Source organism: Anguilla anguilla, chromosome 12 (genome assembly GCF_013347855.1).
Source record: "Anguilla anguilla isolate fAngAng1 chromosome 12, fAngAng1.pri, whole genome shotgun sequence".
Taxonomy (NCBI): domain Eukaryota; kingdom Metazoa; phylum Chordata; class Actinopteri; order Anguilliformes; family Anguillidae; genus Anguilla; species Anguilla anguilla.
The window spans coordinates 664,516-686,250 of record NC_049212.1 but is presented as its reverse complement, the minus strand read 5'-3'; the positions used below and the strand labels follow the sequence as shown (position 1 = coordinate 686,250).

Sequence of the window (21,735 nt, the reverse complement as noted above, 5' to 3'; positions counted from 1 at the left end):
TATAATTTTCAAAATATAGGTTCTTTCACTTAAAAGCAACGAAAATAAACAACTCAAGTGTTAACTTTAAGATGAAATGTACATAATGTGGTACAAAAGGTAAGTCCATTTCCAAGTAAAGGTTTGTTGTGGTTAATGTGAGGTCGTGTTAAAACGGTCCTGCTTGCATCCTTAATAGTGGAATTGCGACTTTAAGACGTTAGTAGTAAATAAAAAAAAGCCAAAACAATATACACGGCATCACGACAGTAGGGCAGTTACCTTGGAGCATCGTAGAGAAAGGCTGCATCTTTGAACAAACGGGTATGAGCACTTCCGCCCAGTAATAACCACCACCACCAATAGTTTGCCTCAAGTCGGTATTCCCTTTGGTCATTTTTAAGCAATAGGAAATTAGAGGCTATTTAAGACATAATGCCCTGCTTTTCGTGGCTGCAGTCTGTCTTTTTACAGTATAAAAACAACCAAGGTATAAAACCTAAACGGTAGACACATTTGCTTTTAAAAAGATGTCATCACAAATATGCCGGAAGATTTTTAAACAAGGTAACATCTGGGAAATTCCTGTGATTTGTTTTCTTATTCTCTTTAGTGCAGATGGAAGATATTTAAGAAAAGAATTCTGAAACAAGACCAGGTTAAAACCTAGTATATGGCTGGACCTAACACACATGATCCGGCCAATGGTGTAACTTGATTACTCAGTCAGTCAGTCACAGACATTTTGCATTTGTAGGGCTGGTCCCGCTGTTGAGGTCCAGCCAAAAACATTTCGCCCTGCAGCTGCCGGTAAAAACAACAGCCGTCGGGTACATTGCATCACAACTGAAGTGTATGCTTAATACCCCGACATTTGCCCCCACCCCCCACCCCCATGGGCACTTAAAATATTCAAAGGTCACTGTTATGGATCAATTGAAGATAACAAGCATGAATAATGAAGTCTGGTCTTAATCAGGCAAAGTAAAGAAAAATACAGAAATGAAAACCAAAAACATTCAGCCAGGCCGTTTTACACAGGCACACAAGCCACAATATGCTTCCTGAGGCACCTCATATTTTTGTATCATTTTTATCAAGCATGTATACAATGTTCCATTACAGAATCAGACAATCCAATTTTACATGTTCCAAAAAATAAAGGTCTAAAGGATCCAAAATTGCAAGAGATTCATTTGTTAGCCTATGTAATGTCATGTATGTAGGTGAAAGACTGTACAATTTGGAAAAAAAAATTTAATACACCGGTTGATATTTTCTCTAATTTCTCAAGTTATTTCTCTGAAGTTATTTGGAATATATTTTCTACCTGAAGAACAAAAAATCGAACATCATACAAATGCTTCAATTTCAAGGAAATGAAATACTGCTATAGCTAAGCAAGTAATGTTCAGCTGTGCGAATACGGACAAATAATTTGCATAGTGTTCTGGACGCAGAAAGCAGAGAGCGCACTTGGAACATTATCTTTGCTGAAAGAAAATAAAAACCATGTGACTCAGTTACGAAGTATTACGTACAGTTTAAAGGCTGTGGTAATTATATAAGGTCACTGGTGTATTACACTCAGGTTCTCAGACTATTTTACCGGGAACCACAGCAAATTCAGAAGCAAATGTGCATTAGAGAGTAGTTCTGGTAAGTTAAATCCACAGCGTGCTTCCATCAGGAAAGAGTGGTGATGGAGTGAAGTGGTGGGGTGAAATCACTGCCGCCCTCCTAGGGCCTGTTCAGACTGGGACACTGGAAGCACTTCCTAAAGAATATATAATTATATTAGCATTGAATATATATATATATTTTTTTTTTTTTTTTTTTTTTTTTTTAAAGGTCTTGAAAATGGAAGTGATCAGATTTACAAATTTGAAGTAACTCTGAAATGTTGTAATGCACACAGGTAAATTTAACTCAGCAGCAGAGTCTTAATGTGAGGATGCCACTTGTTAATTTGGGCATTCATGGTCCAAGTCCTCTTTTCTTTGCTTCATTCCCACAACAAACTAATAAGTCTAATTCTGTCTAGGCACACTGCAAAGGGGCTGTGATGTTGTCGATGCGCTCTGGTGATAGAGTCAAGGTCGCCCAGCACAAGTCCAAACAGAAATACTGCCACTGTTGGCGGATCCATAGCACGGTTTCAAAATCAGGGGTCATTTCAGCTGAAGCCATGTTTGGCCATCCTCTCCAATGTGAAGTTCATTGTGAAATGCAAACTTTAAATGAACTTTGTTTAATTCAATAGTCCCCTATATTTTGGGAAAGCACACAGTCATTGTCAACTGCCAGAGTGTAAGCACTCAAAATGCAACGCGCATCCGCTGCTCTTCCCTGACCACACTTACTCACTTGTAAAACACTCGTATCTTTCAGCACTATACAGATTTTGCTAACATTTTTTATAGCATTTCATTTGCAAACATTTCTCATAACACAATATCCATATCAATTTTATTTACTCCAAAGCAATTTAGTCTCAATTTGAGGATTCCATTTAATAAATTAAAAAGCAGCCAAATGAATAATACCAGCAAACAAAAGAGATGTGGAAATGAAGCAAAATCACTCACAAAAGTCTAAGTACATAAAAAAAGAAAAAAGAACAGACCATTCACAAAATTAGCATACTGGTCAGGAAACCAACTTGTGTTCCATGTTTTAAGTACTAAGATCTTGCTAAAGAGGAATGCTTCCAAGTTTGTGCACAGACTTTCCAAAAGTACAGTGGGTGTTAAGAAACTCATCCACCATTTTAGCCTCTGTTATCATTTTTAATGGTAATGCTGGAATGTGTTTTGAGTATTGTGAAAGCAAATTCCAGTCCTTTCATTTCTTAATTTGCGATTAAGTTCCACTATGGCCCCATTCTTTGGCAAACAGCCACAAACATCCGCGTCCCGGTGGTGCTCAATGGCTCGACAAGCACAGAAAAACATAAATGTACAGGTTAATATGAGAAATACAAACAGCATTTGGTAGCAGCAGATAATATGAAAGGACTCCAAATAAAGTATTTATGGCAGGTTTAAGGATTTGGTTGAAGCTCTTCATAATTATGATTATTACTATTAATTATGTGATCATTACACAAATGAGACTTTTAAATAAAAGCTCCTAAGATCTCATTTGAACTCATCGGCAACTCCCATGAGTTTCAGTACTGTACTGTCCACAGTGCTGGAACTCGTTTACTAACTGATTAAAATGCCACTCCTTATTCGTCAGTGCCAAGTAGAGAAACACTGTAATAGTGACAATTAAACCTAATAAAGCACGAGTTAGCCTGCTAAAGGACATGAATAAACATGCTAAAGCATGAGTTAGCCTGCTAAAGGACATGAATAAACATGCTAAAGCACAAGTTAGCCTGCTAAAGGACATGAATAAACATGCTAAAGCATGAGTTTGCCTGCTAAAGGACATGAATAAACATGCTAAAGCATGAGTTAGCCTGCTAAAGGACATGAATAAACATGCTAAAGACCACAAACAGGATCCTTCAGATCCACTGTGGCTGAGCAGCAAAATCTATATTAAAACAAATCATTGAAATAGCAACTCATTAATGGCTGAATAAACAGGTTTTTAAAAATTGTCTGGAGGAGACATATAAGACATATGTAGATGGTCAGCTTGCTGGAAAGTGTAGGTTACCTGTCTGATGTTCTAAAGGAAGCACAGGCAGCGAAACGAGAAACAGCATTCTGCATTCCATGCTTTGTGCATATTTATGATTCTGAAATACGACGACAGAAATCTGATTAACTGTCTTTAGCATAGCAAGTGTTGAAAAACAAGCTGTGTGGAACAGCACCATGCAACTGAAAGACTTACTCAGATCAATTAGCTACTAGCCAGAGACACGGTTCTCATTTCAGGGAAGAGCACTGGTTTTTTTACATTATTCAAAATTCTGCATGACCTCTGCAAAGGGGTATATAAAACGGCCATGTTTTGTTTTTTACTCGTCTGCCACATATGAACTCATCTTAGCGCATCTGGGTGGCATTACCCCAGCAAAACACTCCAAGCAGGTTAAGACTTGTTAGGTCACCCATGAGTCCCAACTGATATTCTCTGCTAGCAGTTTAATGAGAAGTGATTAGTCATTTCATTCAACAGGAACAGTTCTGCATCCAGAGTAATACTGTCGTATTTTCAAGCATTCCACAGAAGCAATTCCCTAACAGGATTTGATCACCTGACAAAGAGCACCATGTTTTAGAGTCGGCATGGTTGAGCAAATTGTGTTAAATGATTTTTTTTATCACACAAGGAAACGTAAAGGAATCCAGAGCAGGTCCTCCCATGAATGCTGTCTGAGGCGAGGTGTCTGGAGCAGCCTGGCTGAGATTCAAGACCGCAGCGAGGGTCAGGGCAGCCAGGTTCTGGGGCTCAGAGAGGGTCAGAGCAGCGAGGTTCTGGGGCTCAGAGAGGGTCAGGGCAGCCAGGTTCTGGGGCTCAGAGAAGTGCAGTGAGCTCTGGAACTGGAGAACAAGGGGCAGTGTGGGCCAGAGGAGTCTGTGATGTGGTGAGTTAAGGAGGGGTGGGGTGGGGTGAGATGGGGTGAGATCAGGTGGGGTGGGGTGAAATGGCAGGGGAGGCATTAAATGTGAATAGTTTTACCCCAAAAGGGAAATGAAAAGGCGTGGCTTAGTTTAAGGTCATAGGTTCATCCGGAGGTGCTTGGGCCGTTTGGACATCATGGGGTACGCCTGCGTTTTAAAGGGTCCGGCACCGGGCTGCCTGATGGGCAGGGGGGCGGTGACCTCCGAGCTGGCCGTAACATCCGTCATCTCCGCGGGGGTCACCTCCATGGCCTGCTCCGCGGGGGGCTGAAGGGGCGGGGCTCTGGCCAGCGTAGGGCCGCGTGGCCAGCAATCCGCTCGCGCAAATTTACCTGGACTGAGGGGGAGGGAAGGGGGGGGGGGAGAGAGTGAGCCATGAAAACACAGAACCTCCCTGCTCTTACTGTAAACACAGGCCCAAACCTCCCTGCTCTTACTGTAAACACAGGTCCAAACCTCCCTGATCGTACTGTAAAGACAGGCCCAAACCTCCCTGCTCTTACTGTAAACACAGGCCCAAACCTCCCTGCTCTTACTGTAAACACAGGGCCAAACCTCCCTGCTCTTACTGTAAACACAGCCCAAACCTCCCTGCTCTTACTGTAAACACAGGCCCAAACCTCCCTGCTCTTACTGTAAACACAGGCCCAAACCTCCCTGCTCTCACTGTAAACACAGCCCAAACCTCCCTGCTCTTACTGTAAACACAGGTCAAACTTCCCTGCTCTCACTGTAAACACAGGCCCAAACCTCCCTGCTCTTACTGTAAACACAGGTCCAAACCTCCCTGATCGTACTGTAAACACAGGCCCAAACCTCCCTGCTCTCACTGTAAACACAGCCCAAACCTCCCTGCTCTTACTGTAAACACAGGTCAAACTTCCCTGCTCTCACTGTAAACACAGGTCAAACCTCCCTGCTCTTACTGTAAACACAGGCCCAAACCTCCCTGCTCTTACTGTAAACACAGGCCCAAACCTCCCTGCTCTTACTGTAAACACAGGCCCAAACCTCCCTGCTCTTACTGTAAACACAGCCCAAACCTCCCTGCTCTTACTGTAAACACAGGCCCAAACCTCCCTGCACTTACTGTAAACACAGGCCCAAACCTCCCTGCTCTCACTGTAAACACAGCCCAAACCTCCCTGCTCTTACTGTAAACACAGGTCAAACTTCCCTGCTCTCACTGTAAACACAGGCCCAAACCTCCCTGCTCTTACTGTAAACACAGGTCCAAACCTCCCTGATCGTACTGTAAACACAGGCCCAAACCTCCCTGCTCTCACTGTAAACACAGCCCAAACCTCCCTGCTCTTACTGTAAACACAGGTCAAACTTCCCTGCTCTCACTGTAAACACAGGTCAAACCTCCCTGCTCTTACTGTAAACACAGGCCCAAACCTCCCTGCTCTTACTGTAAACACAGGCCCAAACCTCCCTGCTCTTACTGTAAACACAGGCCCAAACCTCCCTGCTCTCACTGTAAACACAGGCCCAAACCTCCCTGCTCTCACTGTAAACACAGCCCAAACTTCCCTGCTCTCACTGTAAACACAGGTCAAACCTCCCTGCTCTTACTGTAAACACAGGCCCAAACCTCCCTGCTCTTACTGTAAACACAGGCCCAAACCTCCCTGCTCTCACTGTAAACACAGGCCCAAACCTCCCTGATCTTACTGTAAACACAGGTCCAAACCTCTCTGCTCTTACTGTAAACACAGGCCCAAACCTCCCTGCTCTTACTGTAAACACAGGCCCAAACCTCCCTGCTCTTACTGTAAACACAGGCCCAAACCTCCCTGCTCTCACTGTAAACACAGGCCCAAACCTCCCTGCTCTCACTGTAAACACAGCCCAAACCTCCCTGCTCTTACTGTAAACACAGGTCAAACCTCCCTGCTCTCACTGTAAACGCAGGTTCAAACCTCCCTGCTCCTACTGTAAACACAGGCCCAAACCTCCCTGCACTCACTGTAAACACAGGCCCAAACCTCCCTGATCTTACTGTAAACACAGGCCCAAACCTCCCTGCTCTTACTGTAAAGGAGCTTCTTAATGTGCCATTAGCTGCCAAATTAAATGATTAAGCGCTTTAGAGGCAATTATACCTCCACATGGGACTCAAAAACACTCCAAAACTGGAGTATTAAACATAGTTTCAAACATTTTTATTATAATTAACTGTAGACATACATTCCATACAAACAGAAATGCTTACGTAACATTGTTATCCATGAAACGGCAGTGCTTACTGCAGATAAGTTGTAAAATTATCCACAAAAACCAACCGCAATACTATAATTACAGTATGATTTTTTTCAGCAGTGTCAAAAATGTGTAGGGTATGGTTATTCTAAACATGATTTGGCATCTCTTCATGAGGATTAAACAGAATTTAAATAGACTACCTGATTGGTGTCCTTGGACTTCCCAAAAAACGTCTAGGTGACCAAATTTTTGGCTCAAACTGGAATTTCTCCTTAACATTTTCCAACACAGACGGAGCTACGTACGTAAAGCCCTGCAAACACACCCGGACAGGACGCAAATGATCAAACACGTTCAAAAAAAGAACAAAACCACAAGAAACAAATGTCAGAAAAATGGAAAAGTCCTTCTGTACACACCTTCTGTAGCAACAAAATTTAATTTTCAATTAAAACACAATAGTGCAAGTGTACATTTTCACAAAAAAAACTAAAAAGAGCCTACCGAATGGAATAATGTACAAATGAAGTATACTGCAGTGGGGACCAACACAGCGTGCTACCTCACCAGGAAGACTTGATTAGCACTTTCACTGAGGGTAGAGTCATCAGGACTGTCCACGGGGGTCTGGCTGGTGAATTTAGAGTCAAACTGGCTCACGTCTTCGGCGGATTGCTGGGAGGACAAGACGGAAAGAGCCATTCAGTGAGGCCCCTGACACCCATCGGTGGAGGAGAGGGTCACGGGTGTCGGACAAGCAAGGATTAATTAAGAATATGTTTCTTTTCTGAACCCAGCGGTTCCAACAGTCCTTGTTAAAATGTTCAGCGCTCTGAATACTGAACACAAGAGAAGTTGCCTGCCAGAACCCCTCACTTGACCTACATGTAAAATATATTTTATTAGATTTAATATAATAATCATGTTTAAAATTAGAATTATCAATTAAATCATCAAATTCTTTGATAGGTCAGTCTACAGAAAACTGGTGGAATCAACCAACAAGTCAAAACAAGCTGTATATCAGGTTTTCAGATTAAATAATTGAATTCAATAAGAAGCAGTCAATTATATTAATGAACATACATTCTTTATTGAATGCAGGCACGCTACTTCTAAATTACACAACAGAAGGCATACATAGCAAAACATCAAACAACTAACCTAGAAATACCAGAAAATAGAGAGAGAGACGGATAAGAGAGAGAAACAGAGAAATGGATCAGCCAGACCTTGCCAAAGTATCACCCACTTCCAGTATGAGCTCCACAGGATGAAAGGAAACAGCTACAAGCACACAACCAAGGAACCACCACCAAAATAAAAAGAGGGCCTTCAAGGCTCCGACACCAACACAACACAACACTTTTTTCCTGTGGCAATCTTAAATACCTTACCCAGCATGGCTTGAGGATGTTTGCCCTGATTGGGTGATGCTGAGTTAAGGTGTAGGATAGAAGGGAAGGGGGTTCAGACTAATTTATGACAAGGACTGGCCTACCTAAAGATTGCATTCAAACTTAAAGAGGACATGGGAAAGGGAAATGTTAGGCATGTAGCCATGCAGGGTCTCTGACCCCCGATATAGTGTCCTGTGTCTTCTGGTTTGTCTCTTCGGAGGGGGTGAGACCCATAGATTGTCTGCCTAGATTAGGGTATCAGTGGATTTTATATTGCCCCAATCACATTTGCTTTGATGCTTGTGACGGGGAGGCCAGGCCACATTCTTATTCACTGTTTCCCTCTCTAAGGCCAAAATCTAAATACTACATATCCTACACGGGTTTCAGGCCCAAGAAGTCACTGAAGGGTTTGCTTACCAGAAAGGGTTTGAATGGAGGTTCTACTTTCCGGGCGAGGAGATCCACCCAGTTAACGTGTCTGAAGAAGAGGTGGGTCTGAATGAGAGAAGAACAGTCCGTTAAACCGTTAAGTCCGTTAAACCAGGTTCACCCGCCAAAGAGGCAGACATACCGCCAGCTCCTGGGGGAGGACACAGCCAACCTGCGGGTCTCCTGAACACAGTTAGCAATGGTGCAGGCAGGATGCTATTCAGGACTGTTGGGCACATGACCTAGGGTCACTCTTAATACTCTTATCTCAGAGCCCAGTCTGTTCAGGGGGAGCATCTCAGCACACGCAGAACACCACTGCTGCAGCAGTGAAGTGCAATGCTTAGGGAACCTGCAACTTGGAGGCTGCAGGGTTGATTCTCAGGTGGGAATGCTGTTGTACCACTGATCAGAGTACTGACGCTGTACTGCTATAGATATATAGCTGTATACATGGATTTCATGTTCATTTAGGTTAGGTGCTCTGGATAAGGGAGAGGCAAATGCCTCAAACATGAAAGGAAATGACCTAATGCTCACCTGCACTTCAGAGGCGTCTCCTGGCCCCGCCCCCAGCCGAGATGAGGCGTTTCTTTTAAGCAGCTGAAAAAAACATAAATCTGCCAATGAGTGGGCTAGATTCAGTCGAAAGACAGGGGTGGCTGGCAAAGTAGCCAGGTGCTTCGGACACACCTCGCCAGAGGGCGGAACATTCCACGTACATGAACCAATAAGCACTCAGAGCAACACCCTGAGCTGACATCACCAAAGGGAGATCAAGGGGGTTTTAATGCAGCGTTCATTTCACTGTCTAATTCAAACAGAGGAGCATGGCTCATTTTCCCAAGGAGCTAAACTTGAGACAGCAGAGCAGCACCACCAGGAAACAAATGAAGATAAACAGAGAGCTGTAGTCCTCAAGATGCCAAGGTTATATTACTCAAATACTGGTGCAGAGGGAACTTTAGTGGTTCAGTGGAACCACTCAAAGGGGAGAAGAGGAAATGATGTCTCATGTGACATGCCACAGGGCGCATGCGTGTGTTAGCACCCCCTGCAGGGCAATCAATGCACTGCACTGCATGTAACTATGCAGGAAGAGACACCACCCGTGTGCAGACCTGGCTGAGCATCAGGAAGAGAAGTGACTAAATATACACTATATATATATATATATATATATATATATATATATATATATATATATACATATATATATATATATATATATACTATTTTATGCACTACATTTTATGAGAAAACAATGTATCTAATTAGCCAACGTATATCAGATGGCTGCTTGAAAGAGAAAGTGCTATTAGAACAAGTCACGGTAAAGAAATCAGCATTCAGGGCTAAAACAACCCATATTGGGAAATTTAGTCAAATAAAATGGCCATATCAAACACACTCTTTCAAACTAAACTGTTTAGAATAAAATCGAAAGGAAAGCATTTTTTTAAATAGGGAAAGAAAGTGCTTGGTTCTCTGGCTATTAAAAAGGCTGCTCTATGACAAGTTTTCAGGGAGGAGCTGCGACCTTCTAGCTGAAACAATGTCCCCGGCAGCCAAGAAAACTCGTTCGCTTGGAACTGAAGTGGCTGGAATAGATAGAAAAGCTTCTGCGAGTGGGACTAGCAGTGGGAACTTTCCGCTGTTGTCTCTCCACCATTGTAGCGGACTTTTGTCTAGAGGGAGAGCAGCTGCTTGCCCTGTACCGATTAACTTCTTCGTTGATTGCACTGTCGCTGGTCTTCCACTTGCACTATTATTCTGTGGGAAAATGGTGTCTATACTTCTTTAACTGGAAAACAAATTTCAATTAAAATAAAACAATGCGCTAATATATGAACCGCGGTTCGCCTGTTTTCATTTTTGGTACGAACAGTCAGCTGTTTTCGGTACACGGGACTTTTTCACACCCCTAGAGGAAACCGATACTTACCTTTTTTAGCAGGTCCCTGGCTTCCTGTGTGAGGTAGGGTGGGAGGTTCAATTTGCACTTTAAGATTTTATCAATGGTCTTCTTCCTGTTCTCTCCAGTGAACGGTGGCTAGGGAAAATACCAAAACCCAACACACACCGGAGGATTGAAAACCAATAAATCAGCACATTTTAAATCACAACTAATTCTGCTTCACTGCAGAATATTCCGTGTTTTGTAGTTTTTTAGGATCCATGTTCCAGAACAGGTCTTGCTAAAAGCTATTTGGAGGAGAAACCTGTTTTAAAAACCAGTGAACTGGATGGAACATAGTTAAAATTTTCATGCATGTAATTTTACATAAATGTACATATTTACTGCAGCTCATCAAAGGAGAAATGAAAGTGTCAAAGCAGTCAAATTATGACAAGCCAACAGGCAAAAAGGACAGACCTACGCTGGCACTGCACAGATAAGAGGCTGAGAGACTGGCACTGCACAGATAAGAGGCTCAGAGACCTACACTGGCACTGCACAGATAAGAGGCTGAGAGACCTACACTGGCACTGCACAGATAAGAGGCTGAGAGACCTACACTGGCACTGCACAGATAAGAGGCTCAGAGACCTACACTGGCACTGCACAGATAAGAGGGTGAGAGACCTACACTGGCACTGCACAGATAAGAGGCTGAGAGACTGGCACTGCACAGGTAAGAGGCTGAGAGACTGGCACTGCACAGATAAGAGGCTGAGAGACCTACACTGGCACTGCACAGATAAGAGGCTCAGAGACCTACACTGGCACTGCACAGATAAGAGGCTGAGAGACCTACACTGGCACTGCACAGATAAGAGGCTGAGAGACCTACACTGGCACTGCACAGATAAGAGGCTGAGAGACTGGCACTGCACAGATAAGAGGCTGAGAGACCTACACTGGCACTGCACGGATAAGAGGCTCAGAGACCTACACTGGCACTGCACAGATAAGAGGCTGAGAGACCTACACTGGCACTGCACAGATAAGAGGCTGAGAGACCTACACTGGCACTGCACAGATAAGAGGGTGAGAGACTGGCACTGCACAGATAAGAGGCTGAGAGACTGGCACTGCACAGATAAGAGGGTGAGAGCCTGGCACTGCACAGATAAGAGGCTGAGAGACCTACACTGGCACTGCACAGATAAGAGGGTGAGAGCCTGGCACTGCACAGATAAGAGGCTGAGTACTGTATGTGGCTGAGAGTGTGAAGGATCAGGAAGTGGGGGGACCTACAGCGCCCGTCAGCATGTCGTACATCAGGGCCCCCAGGCTCCACCAGTCCACGGCCCGGTTGTGTCCGCTCCTCATCAGGATTTCCGGGGCCCTGGTGACACATGCAGGTGAGAGCTGGGCACTCAGTTTCCTCACAAGCTTCTGCAGCGACACTCACACTGCACCCGCACATGTCTGGCCAGTAAGGAACAACGGGAAAAAGCAGGAAATGCACACCCTGATGGTATGTATACAATCTTGTGTTAAAGGAAAGAACTGGCCCATGTCAAGGCAGTGTGAACTGGGAAAAGCTGAAGGACCGCTCCTACCATCTTTGTCTGAACTTACATGTACTCTATGGTACCACAGAAAGTGTGAGTGACAGTGCCGTCGTGGATAGATTCTTTACACAGACCAAAGTCTGTCAGCTTCACGTGACCTGCCAATAAATAAATACTTTAAGCAAAAATAATTATGGTTCAGCCATATACATTTCCATGTGATGGATACCACTGAAAAAACACTTCTGCAGTATGCTATTTTAATGGAACTGTACAGTTATGTAGACCGCTAATCATCAATTATATGAGACGTTCAACAACACAAAGTGGATTTAATTGTCCGTTTCTACACCACTGCTGCGTTTTCAAAGTCTGCAGTTCAATACTACATTTGGCAGCGTAAGGAGTAACGCCCCGAGCGACTGAAAATTGTGAAAATGTTTGCAAAGCCATTTAACCTGGATTAATACTAACACAAAACCATGGCTGTACTGTCAGTGCAAATCTGGAACATTTGGCTTTAGAATCCTTCTGCACCAGGTGCTGGTGTAAATCAGTAATCACCACAGGCTGAAACACACCCCCAAGCAGACTGCCTCACCTTGGTGGTTGAGCATGATGTTCTCAGGTTTCAGGTCTCTGTAGATGATGCCGTTCTGATGCAGGTGGCCCAGGGCCATGGAGATCTCTGCTAGATAAAAGCTGCACATAAAAAGGGCCTTTAGGGATCTGCTGTCCCATCTCCATCAACCTGCTCCAGCAATATGGTGGGACGGCCTTCCAAATGTCCACATGCACGTTAGCACTCATGCATTTTTAATATACTAGCCACGTTTTTGTAAAACAAAGAAAACTTAACTCCTGACATTTACAGTACAGGTTTAGTCGAAGAGTCTCTACCCTCATGCCCACTTAGCTGACATTACAACAGGCTTTTAATGTCAGTCAGTCTAAAATGTCAGGACAGTTGGTTATCAAAGTGAACTGGAGAGGCATTCCTTGAAAACAGGACTGAGGTTTATATCAAGTTTTATTAAGTCTTATTACCATTACAATTTTTAAAATGGAAATGTTGAGTGCAAATCAAGTTCAATACTCTTACAGCTAAGAATTTTATGATCAACTATTGCCTGTAATGCAGATACAGTTTAATAACTATGGCCTGTAATGCAGATACAGTTTAATAACTATGGCCTGTAATGCAGATACAGTTTAATAACTATGGCCTGTAATGCAGATACAGTTTCCCTTCTCATCACCCCACTTACCAGGCTGTGTCCTCCATGAATATCCCTTCCCTTTCCAACTGCATAAATAGCTCTCCACCTGTGAGTGCCAAGACACAGTTACAATCTGGCCACCTCTCAACCCACTTAAAAACCATGAACCCAAACAAACTACAGGTGTTCATTAACTCTGACAAACACATGGTTAAAGTTTGGTGATGACAGCCATCTATACAAGTACAATTAGCTCCAAATTTAACCCCAATCCCTTTAGCTTAGTAATCACATCTTATGAAATACTGGACTGCTTAATTACATATTTGTTTATTCATTAACATTTTAAACATATGGTCATAACTCAATAAATTTCAAAATGTTAGCTGGTCATGAAATCCAGCAGTTGCACAATTTAGAATAACAATGACAGGTAAAGGCACACAAATTCAGCGAAAGTAAGTAAAGACAAAGATTGCCAGGGCATCATCGATATGCCTTTGCATGGTTATTTTATTACATTTTCATGTTAACAATCCAGCATAGTATGCATTTAAATATAAAGGGTGTCATTCTGAATCAAAAGATTTGAGGAAGGCAAAGTGCAGATGGATATTAAATTCAAGGCCCTTTATAACTGGTTCTGATTAGAGAAAAGCGGCTGCAGTTCATGGATAAAGAAAAAGGGGAGTAAAGGGGAGTTACTGACCGCTGAGGTACTCCAAGATGAGGTACAGCTTGCCGCCGGTCTGGAAGGCGTAGATGAGGTCCACGATGAATGGGTGCTTCACCTCCTCCAGGATGTTGCGCTCGGCCTTGGTGTGCGCTGTGTCCTTAGCGTTCCGCACGATCATGGCCTGCAGGGATGGCAGGGTTTAAAGCACAGCCACTACAGAAACCAGCACAGCCGCTACAGAAACCAGCACAGCCACTACACAAACCAGCACAGCCACTACACAAACCAGCACAGCCGCTACACAAACCAGCACAACCGCTACAAAAACCGGCACAGCCGCTACACAAACCAGCACAGCCGCTACACAAACCAGCACAGCCGCTACACAAACCAGCACAGCCGCTACACAAACCAGCGCTGCCACTACACAAACCAGCACAGCCGCTACAGAAACCAGCACAGCCATTACACAAAGCAGCACAGCCGCTACACAAACCAGCACAGCCGCTACACAAACCAGCACTGCCACTACACAAACCAGCACAGCCGCTACACAAACCAGCGCACAGCCATTACACAAACCAGCACAGCCACTACACAAACCAGCACAGCTGTTACACAAACCAGCACAGCCACTACACAAACCAGCACAGCCCCTACATAAACCAGCACAGCCGCTACACAAACCAGCACACAGCCACTACACAAACCAGCACAGCCGCTACACAAACCAGCACAGCCACTACACAAACCAGCGCACAGCCACTACAGAAACCAGCACAGCCATTACACAAAGCAGCACAGCCGCTACACAAACCAGCACAGCCACTACACAAACCAGCGCACAGCCACTACACAAACCAGCACAGCCACTACACAAAACAGCACAGCCACTACACAAACCAGCGCACAGCCACTACAGAAACCAGCACAGCCACTACACAAACCAGCACACAGCCACTACACAAACCAGCTCACAGCCACTACACAAACCAGCACAGCCACTACACAAAGCAGCACAGCCGCTACACAAACCAGCACACAGCCACTACACAAAGCAGCACAGCCGCTACACAAACCAGCGCACAGCCACTACACAAACCAGCACAGCCGCTACAGAAACCAGCCCATCAGCTGAGACACAGATCCCCTGTACGTTCGGGGTACAGGCTTAATAAAGGAATCTGTAGGTAAACATGGCTAAATAGACTGGATTGCTTGCCATTGTGCATTCTTACACTCAAACTCTCAAAAAATAAAAAGAAACCACTATTTTCTTTTGACAACCTGGGAAGTGCATGGACCTTCACACAATATTCAGCAGGGTACATGACGCACAAATGCATAAATACACAGCCATGTGTGACCTGTGCTTCAAGTGGCCATCTGTGACCTGTGCTTTAATCTGCTCTGTATGAAACACTCAAATGTAATTTACCGGTCACCAGAATTCCCATTTTTAAGACTTTCTGACATTGCAAAGGCCTTTTAAGGGTAAGCGTTAATATTTTAAGGGTTATGTCTTATGGCGCAATCACCAAATTGCAAAATGTGGCAGCAGACGAGGTGGACGGCAAGAGGGTGAGCGCCCGTTTCCAAAAACAATCAGCTCCAATTATTTTTGTCCGCTAATGCAGAGTTCACACTACACGATTGTAGTTCTGATTCCCCACTCGCCGACAGTTTTTAGAGATCGCCGACAAAAGCCCCAGACTGGAGGCAAATCGGCGTTCGCAAATCGCCACTTGATCGCTGTGTGAACTGAGAGACTCGCCGATGCATCGCAGACGCCCGAAAGATACCAAGCAGGCTAAATATCTGGACCTGTCGGGGCGTCCAAATCCTGTTGTGTGAAAAGTGTTGTGACTGGCAATGAGTGCGGCGATGAGCTACAGCCAATGAGCGCGCAAGACACAGGGTGAGGGGACACCGGGGGGAGGAGTCGTAACACCTGCAACACCCCAACATCAACAAGCATGGCTACATTATGGTTTTATTCATTTATTATTTATTTATGGCTTTATGTTATACATGGCTTTATTTAACTCCAACTCTCTCTGCAGGACAGACAATCCTTGCTGCCTGCGTATCCCAATCCATTCTCTCACCCGTATTATTTTCTTTTTCTTCCTTGTTTTTTAGCTGCAAATCAGCGCACAAACAACTTGGATCGCTCATTTCTTGAGGACATTGATTTATGAAAGAAGAAAATCCTGTCTTGCGAATAGTATCGCGTCATTTCCAGTACAGCGATCTGACGACTTTGAAAGTCATGTAGTGTGTGCTTGGCATTAGAACCACTGTGTCAATTCTCTTGGCAGAGAATTTCAGTCACCAATTACTGTTAAGTGTACAAGTCAGTTTCTCTGCTGCTAATATTTATAGACGGTAAATTACATAAAACTTGTTCATGAAAGGACATGTATCACTGCGTGAATTTCTGTGACTTTCCAGCATTAAAATATTCCAGGAATTTTCAGATTGTGTGAAATGTTCGTATCAGACAACAGCCGTATGGTCAAATAAATTACACTCACTTCCCTTCTGCACCATTTAAGATATAGACTTTCAGTGCGGCGCCTCACACTAAAATCTGAGTGCAGATACTAGCTGGTCAAGCATTTGCCAGTCAACTTGGTAATGGTCATCCAATTAATGCATACTAGTCCAACCACTCCCATTAAATCTATTTCAATCTCAATATAAATGAGGATGCTGGGGGATAATGATGAAGATCATTATTCTTGAAATATTCTGTTTTGTGTTCTGCGCTAAACAGAGCTTTATCAGACTGTACAGCAGTAAAAGTATGGTTAAGTACAGTACCTTCTTTAAGACCTTCATGGCAAAGATCTTCCCTGAAGCAGCACCAGCAACCTTACGAACCTGGAATACCTAACAAAGACATGAAAACCAGGACCAATGAGAAAGTTCTCCAAGCAAACAGGGCAGACAGGACGCTGGCACTTTCTCAGATGCAACAGTACACTCCTTACCTTCCCATAACCCCCTTTACCCAAAACCCGCAGCAGCTCAAAGCACTCGGGACGAAGCTTTTCTGTTCCCTTGTTTACGCTGTCTTCTGAGATCTCAAACTTCTCACAGCCATCCATATCACTGGGAAAACATACGTTCATAGAACATTCATTTCACGATTTAAATACATATCTGACATATTTCATTACAAAACATCCTAAACCATGTGCTTCTCATCAAAAGGCATAAGGACAACAACTCTCTGCACCATACTATTAAAAAAACAAACTCTTATCATATAAGATAATTTATCATTTTTGGGTAGAAAAGTATTAACCAAGGGATCTATGGGAATGATCTGTAAAATCTAAAACTAATTTACAAGTTGGCAGGCTGACTACTACGGCACTTCTTTATAATGAGCAAGAATAAAAATTATAAGAGTACCATCACATCAATAAATAAGTTCCTTGGAAGCTAACATAATGTTCCACATTCTGGCTGTGCAGAAAACTTGTGCATAGCTTGCGTTTGTTTGCCAATAAACCGTGAAAGGACAGTTGCGTACTTACAATTCAAAACCACTACACTGGTCCATGTACTCACTGATCTGAGCCTGAAACCAAAGCAAATATCCCACATTATTCACAAGGCTATTTCACAATTGCTTTTTATAACTCCTCAGAGAAATTTATTTGGGCTATATATATTTTAAAAGGGTCCACTGCCCATTACGGTCTATCTCAAACATTTTGTGCCATTAAGAAGTAGAACACCACAACATTAGACAATAAGATACATATAAAATACATCTAAAAACTGAATAAAACTAGGATTGTACAAGTGATTAATATACAATAGATTCATTTGTTGCCATTTATTCCCATTTTTACACCCTGTGCTTAAAGCAGGAAGTAGAATTATTAGGACCACCGATTCCGGTCAATTCTGTCCTTGAGTACAAAGCACAGCACACAATGCATGGGCACTTGGCAGAACAGGGATTTCCCCCGTGAAATAGGCTACATGCAGAAACAGCTCATCTCATGGCAGAGCCAGTATGAATATAATTATAATAATGGAAAGAAGCAGCTAAATCTACCAATATATCATATATTCAAATAAGCCTACAGAGGGGACATTGTGACCATTAACCAGGATTATTTGGTGCAATGAGTTTTCCAATTAATGTCCAGCTACAATATCTGCACTAAAATTGAGTCCCCCATGCTAATGAGACTTGCATTTCAATAATCAATTTTACTGATGACCAACAGTCCCATAGCTCTATGCACTGGATAATGGCAGGGAGAATTGTCTACCATATGTGATTACCCTGTCTGTGTGCTGCTGTCTGGGATTACCCTGTCTGTGTGCTGCTCTGTGGGATTACCCTGTCTGTGTGCTGCTCTGTGGGATTACCCTGTCTGTGTGCTGCTCTGTGGGATTACCCTGTCTGTGTGCTGCTCTGTGGGATTACCCTGTCTGTGTGCTGTCTGTGTGGTGCTGTGTGGGATTACCCTGTCTGTGTGCTGTCTGTGTGGTGCTGTGTGGGATTACCCTGTCTGTGTGCTGCTCTGTGGGATTACCCTGTATGTGTGCTGCTGTGTGGGATTACCCTGTCTGTGTGCTGCTGTGTGAGATTACCCTGTCTGGGTGCTGCTGTGTGGAATTACCCTGTCTGTGTGATGCTGTGTGGGATTACCCTGTCTGTCTGCTGCTGTGTGAGATTACCCTGTCTGTGTGCTGTTGTGTGGGATTACCCTGTCTGTGTGCTGCTCTGTGGGATTACCCTATTTGTGTGCTGCTGTGTGGGATTACCCTGTCTGTGCTGCTCTGTGTGGGATTACCCTGTCTGTGTGCTGCTGTGTGGGATAACCCTGTCTGTGTGCTGCTGTGTGGGATTACCCTGTCTGTGTGCTGTCTGTGCTGCTCTGTGCGGGATTACCCTGTCTGTGTGCTGCTGTGTGGGATTACCCTGTCTGTGTGCTGTCTGTGTGCTGCTCTGTGGGATTACCCTGTCTGTGAGCTGCTCTGTGGGATTACCCTGTCTGTGAGCTGCTCTGTGGGATTACCCTGTCTGTGTGATGCTCTGTGGGATTGCTGCTATTCTGAGATTTGGACCTTAACAGCCAAGAGAGATGTGTACTAAAAAAATGAGTTCAAAGTGAGATTTGCACACCCATAAACAAAATTCCAATCTTGAAATCCTTAAAACAAGAATCACACTGGTATGTACCTAGTTAGGCTAATACGATCACGTTAGTTTTTTTTGGCAGGATTGTTTTTGTCTGATTCTGATTAGGCAAATGTGATTTCAGTACTAGGTTGTACTTGGCAGGATTATTTGTTTGCTGAACAGGTTACCCTACAGGGTTGGAGTCCTGATCTATGTGGTCACTTCTGGCACTACGATCTTTACTTCACTCTAGTGTGTTTCTTTTGCACCTCTGCACCTTGAACTAATGCAATTGTTGTACATCGCTCTGGATAAGAGCATCTGCTAAATGCCTGTAATGTAATGTAATGGAATGTATGGCATGCACTGTTCTTAACAGCTTTACAGAGAATACACACAGCTGAGATCAGTTTTTAAAGTCATTCTTCCCAATCTATTGCTTTTAACTTTCCAAATGTGCAAGCACATTTATGATGTGACATGCTTTCAACATGTGAAAATATGTGCAGGTGTGTGTGAAAGACATTTCTCATGATTTGTGACTTCCATTATCCTCACAAAAATATGCAGAGGCTGATGGGTGCACAGAGTGATAAATCATTCATTTAAGATACTACAGGGTCAAAGGCTGTAGCAATAACACTGCAAAAAATATCCTGAAACCAATTGTATCACAGAAGCTTTTTTCCCTGTTCACCCAATCTGGAATGCAAAATGTTATTCAAAGGCCCGTTTCATCTCTGCAAGCACATGCTCTCTTCGCAACTTGCGGATTTCCATGTACTGTCAGGTATCACACCCAACCACAGCATGCCAGGGTACCATCTGAGTTCATGTGCACTGCTGTGGCAGGAGTACAAGGCTTGCGGATGCATAATACAGACACCTCTATCTCTGGGCAAAACTGGTCAGATTATGCCTCACACTGCAGTAGAGCTATAGACCAGAGATCTCACAAAAAACCAATGCCATAGCCTGATGCACCATTCTACAGCTCTTTAAGTACATGTACAATGCTTGTAGATTCAAAAGATAGTGCACCTCAGTTCAGTGCGCAATATGTGAAGCTCCTGCGTCAGCTAAATTGAACCCACGTCGAGGGAGTAGCTACACTGCCATGGCGGATAAAGAATGTTGTAGGTCGCAAATTAGTTATCGATAACATTCATTTGGACTTTATGGCAAGCTATGCTCTTAGTCTACTTTCATTTTAAATGCATTTAATGTATGGAGGTGTCAAAAATAGTTTGTATAGTAGTGTGCACTGTGTTCTCGCTAATTGATTTTACTTAATGTTCTCAACTTATTCTGCCCTTGGACTGGCTCTTTTGCTTAATTATGATAGCTAGCTAGCTAGTCAGCATGTTTAGCTACTGTAGTCCACCGGTTTTGTATGCATGTATTGTCCAACAAGGGTTGGGTTGTAAAAGCTCGAATGTTAATTATTATATCATCTTTAAACAGTTAATTTAGCAACATTAAGCTCTACAATTCAACAACAATTTGTTTCAAACATAAGCCCTGACACAGTCCACTACCGATCAAATTTCAGATAGGAAATGCAAGACCCCTGTGCACTAGCTAGCCAGCTGCTAAGTTTGCCAACAATAAATCACCTGTAGTAGCCTCTGACAATATACCGTATATAGTCATACGGTTAACGCATTATAACCAGCTCGCTACACATAGCTCAAGATACATAGACTAACTAACATTAGCTGCATAACAAGCATCGTGTTTGCTGCTACAGGTTGTTGTTGTTGTTGTTGTTGTTGTAGCAGCCAGCTAGCTACTATAGTAAGTTAAAGTGGCTAGTTTGCTAACGTTAGCTACTTATTGCCCAGTTTCGTTGAGATATCGCTGTACGTATTGGCTAGCTAACTCCTGGTACCAAGCACACAAACTAGTAGAGACTATTTTAGCTAGCTTGTGCTAACTTAAAGCTTCCCTCTAACTGATTAGGTATCCTTGACAACTACTGCCCTGATGTATATGAACGCCTATCCCTAACTCTTAGGCCGATAGTTTTTTATGGCATGCAACCCAGATGGGCCTCTACCACTCAGGAGAATTAACAAGCTAACGTTAACTAACGGTCACCATAAAGGTACTTACATCCTCCAGCTCATCGTCAGAGACGTTTTCCTCAGGCTGGTCCAAATCAATGTCAAACACCCCAGCCATTGCATCGGGTTTCTTGTTCAGTGTCAATTCGCTAGAATGGCTCTTGCAGCCTGCCTCATGGACATACACACAACGCCGCCATAACCGGTTGTACTACAAGCCATGTGCGCACGGCCACCAACCAAGCAAATTTCCAGCGGAAAAAAACAAAGCGACACAGAAAGTGCACTGATCATATTATAAAGTGGATTGCCAACTTCCCTCTCTTAGGGGTCGATCTCAAAGTGAAACACTCAACGGATCCCGCATTAGTACAGTTTCCATTCCAGGGCACACTTCCTAGTACAGTGTTCACGAATTGTCCAGCACCAATTTATGATCACAGTGTATAAGAATGATACGAACTCGACAGGGGACTCCCACAGTGATTTGTCCAAAAAGAGCTTTCGGGAAACACGCACTTTTCTACGCAACCGAGGTGGAAAGGCTCATT

At 43.6% G+C, this 21,735-nt stretch overlaps 1 protein-coding gene across 3 annotated transcripts; it reads right to left on the bottom strand.

Annotated features, from left to right (window-relative positions):
• Positions 1-1,056: 1,056 nt before the first annotated feature.
• On the bottom strand, positions 1,057-21,613 carry LOC118209632 (ribosomal protein S6 kinase beta-1). 3 transcript variants are annotated; one of them, XM_035385156.1, is made up of 16 exons: positions 21,234-21,613; positions 17,512-17,555; positions 16,960-17,080; positions 16,790-16,858; positions 13,997-14,144; positions 13,336-13,393; positions 12,669-12,769; positions 12,135-12,225; positions 11,808-11,898; positions 10,551-10,658; positions 9,146-9,208; positions 8,594-8,671; positions 7,341-7,448; positions 6,974-7,086; positions 4,624-4,902; positions 1,057-4,484 (listed from the first exon to the last, which is right to left on the bottom strand). In XM_035385156.1, the coding sequence occupies exons 1-15, from the start codon at positions 21,300-21,302 to the stop codon at positions 4,662-4,664; spliced, it is 1,503 nt and encodes a 500-aa protein (XP_035241047.1). In that variant the 5' UTR covers positions 21,303-21,613; the 3' UTR covers positions 1,057-4,484; positions 4,624-4,661. The 3 variants fall into 3 exon arrangements, with proteins under 3 accessions (XP_035241047.1, XP_035241046.1, XP_035241048.1); XM_035385155.1 differs by having other exon boundaries at positions 1,057-4,902; XM_035385157.1 differs by lacking the exons at positions 1,057-4,484; positions 6,974-7,086 and having other exon boundaries at positions 4,760-4,902; positions 21,234-21,612.
• Between the last annotated feature and the right edge of the window lie 122 nt (positions 21,614-21,735).

What these genes read in the sequence shown, in the direction of transcription:
- LOC118209632 (XM_035385155.1), bottom strand. Translation starts at nt 21,302, where the DNA reads ATGGCTGGGGTGTTTGACATTGATTTGGACCAGCCTGAGGAAAACGTC. An exon ending in GTAAAGGGGGTTATGGGAAG is followed by an intron (nt 16,859 to 16,959) that starts GTAAGGAGTGTA and finishes TGTCTTTGTTAG; the next exon opens with GTATTCCAGGTTCGTAAGGT. An exon ending in CCAGGGACCTGCTAAAAAAG is followed by an intron (nt 9,209 to 10,550) that starts GTAAGTATCGGT and finishes TGTTTTTTTCAG; the next exon opens with CTGCTTAAAAGAAACGCCTC.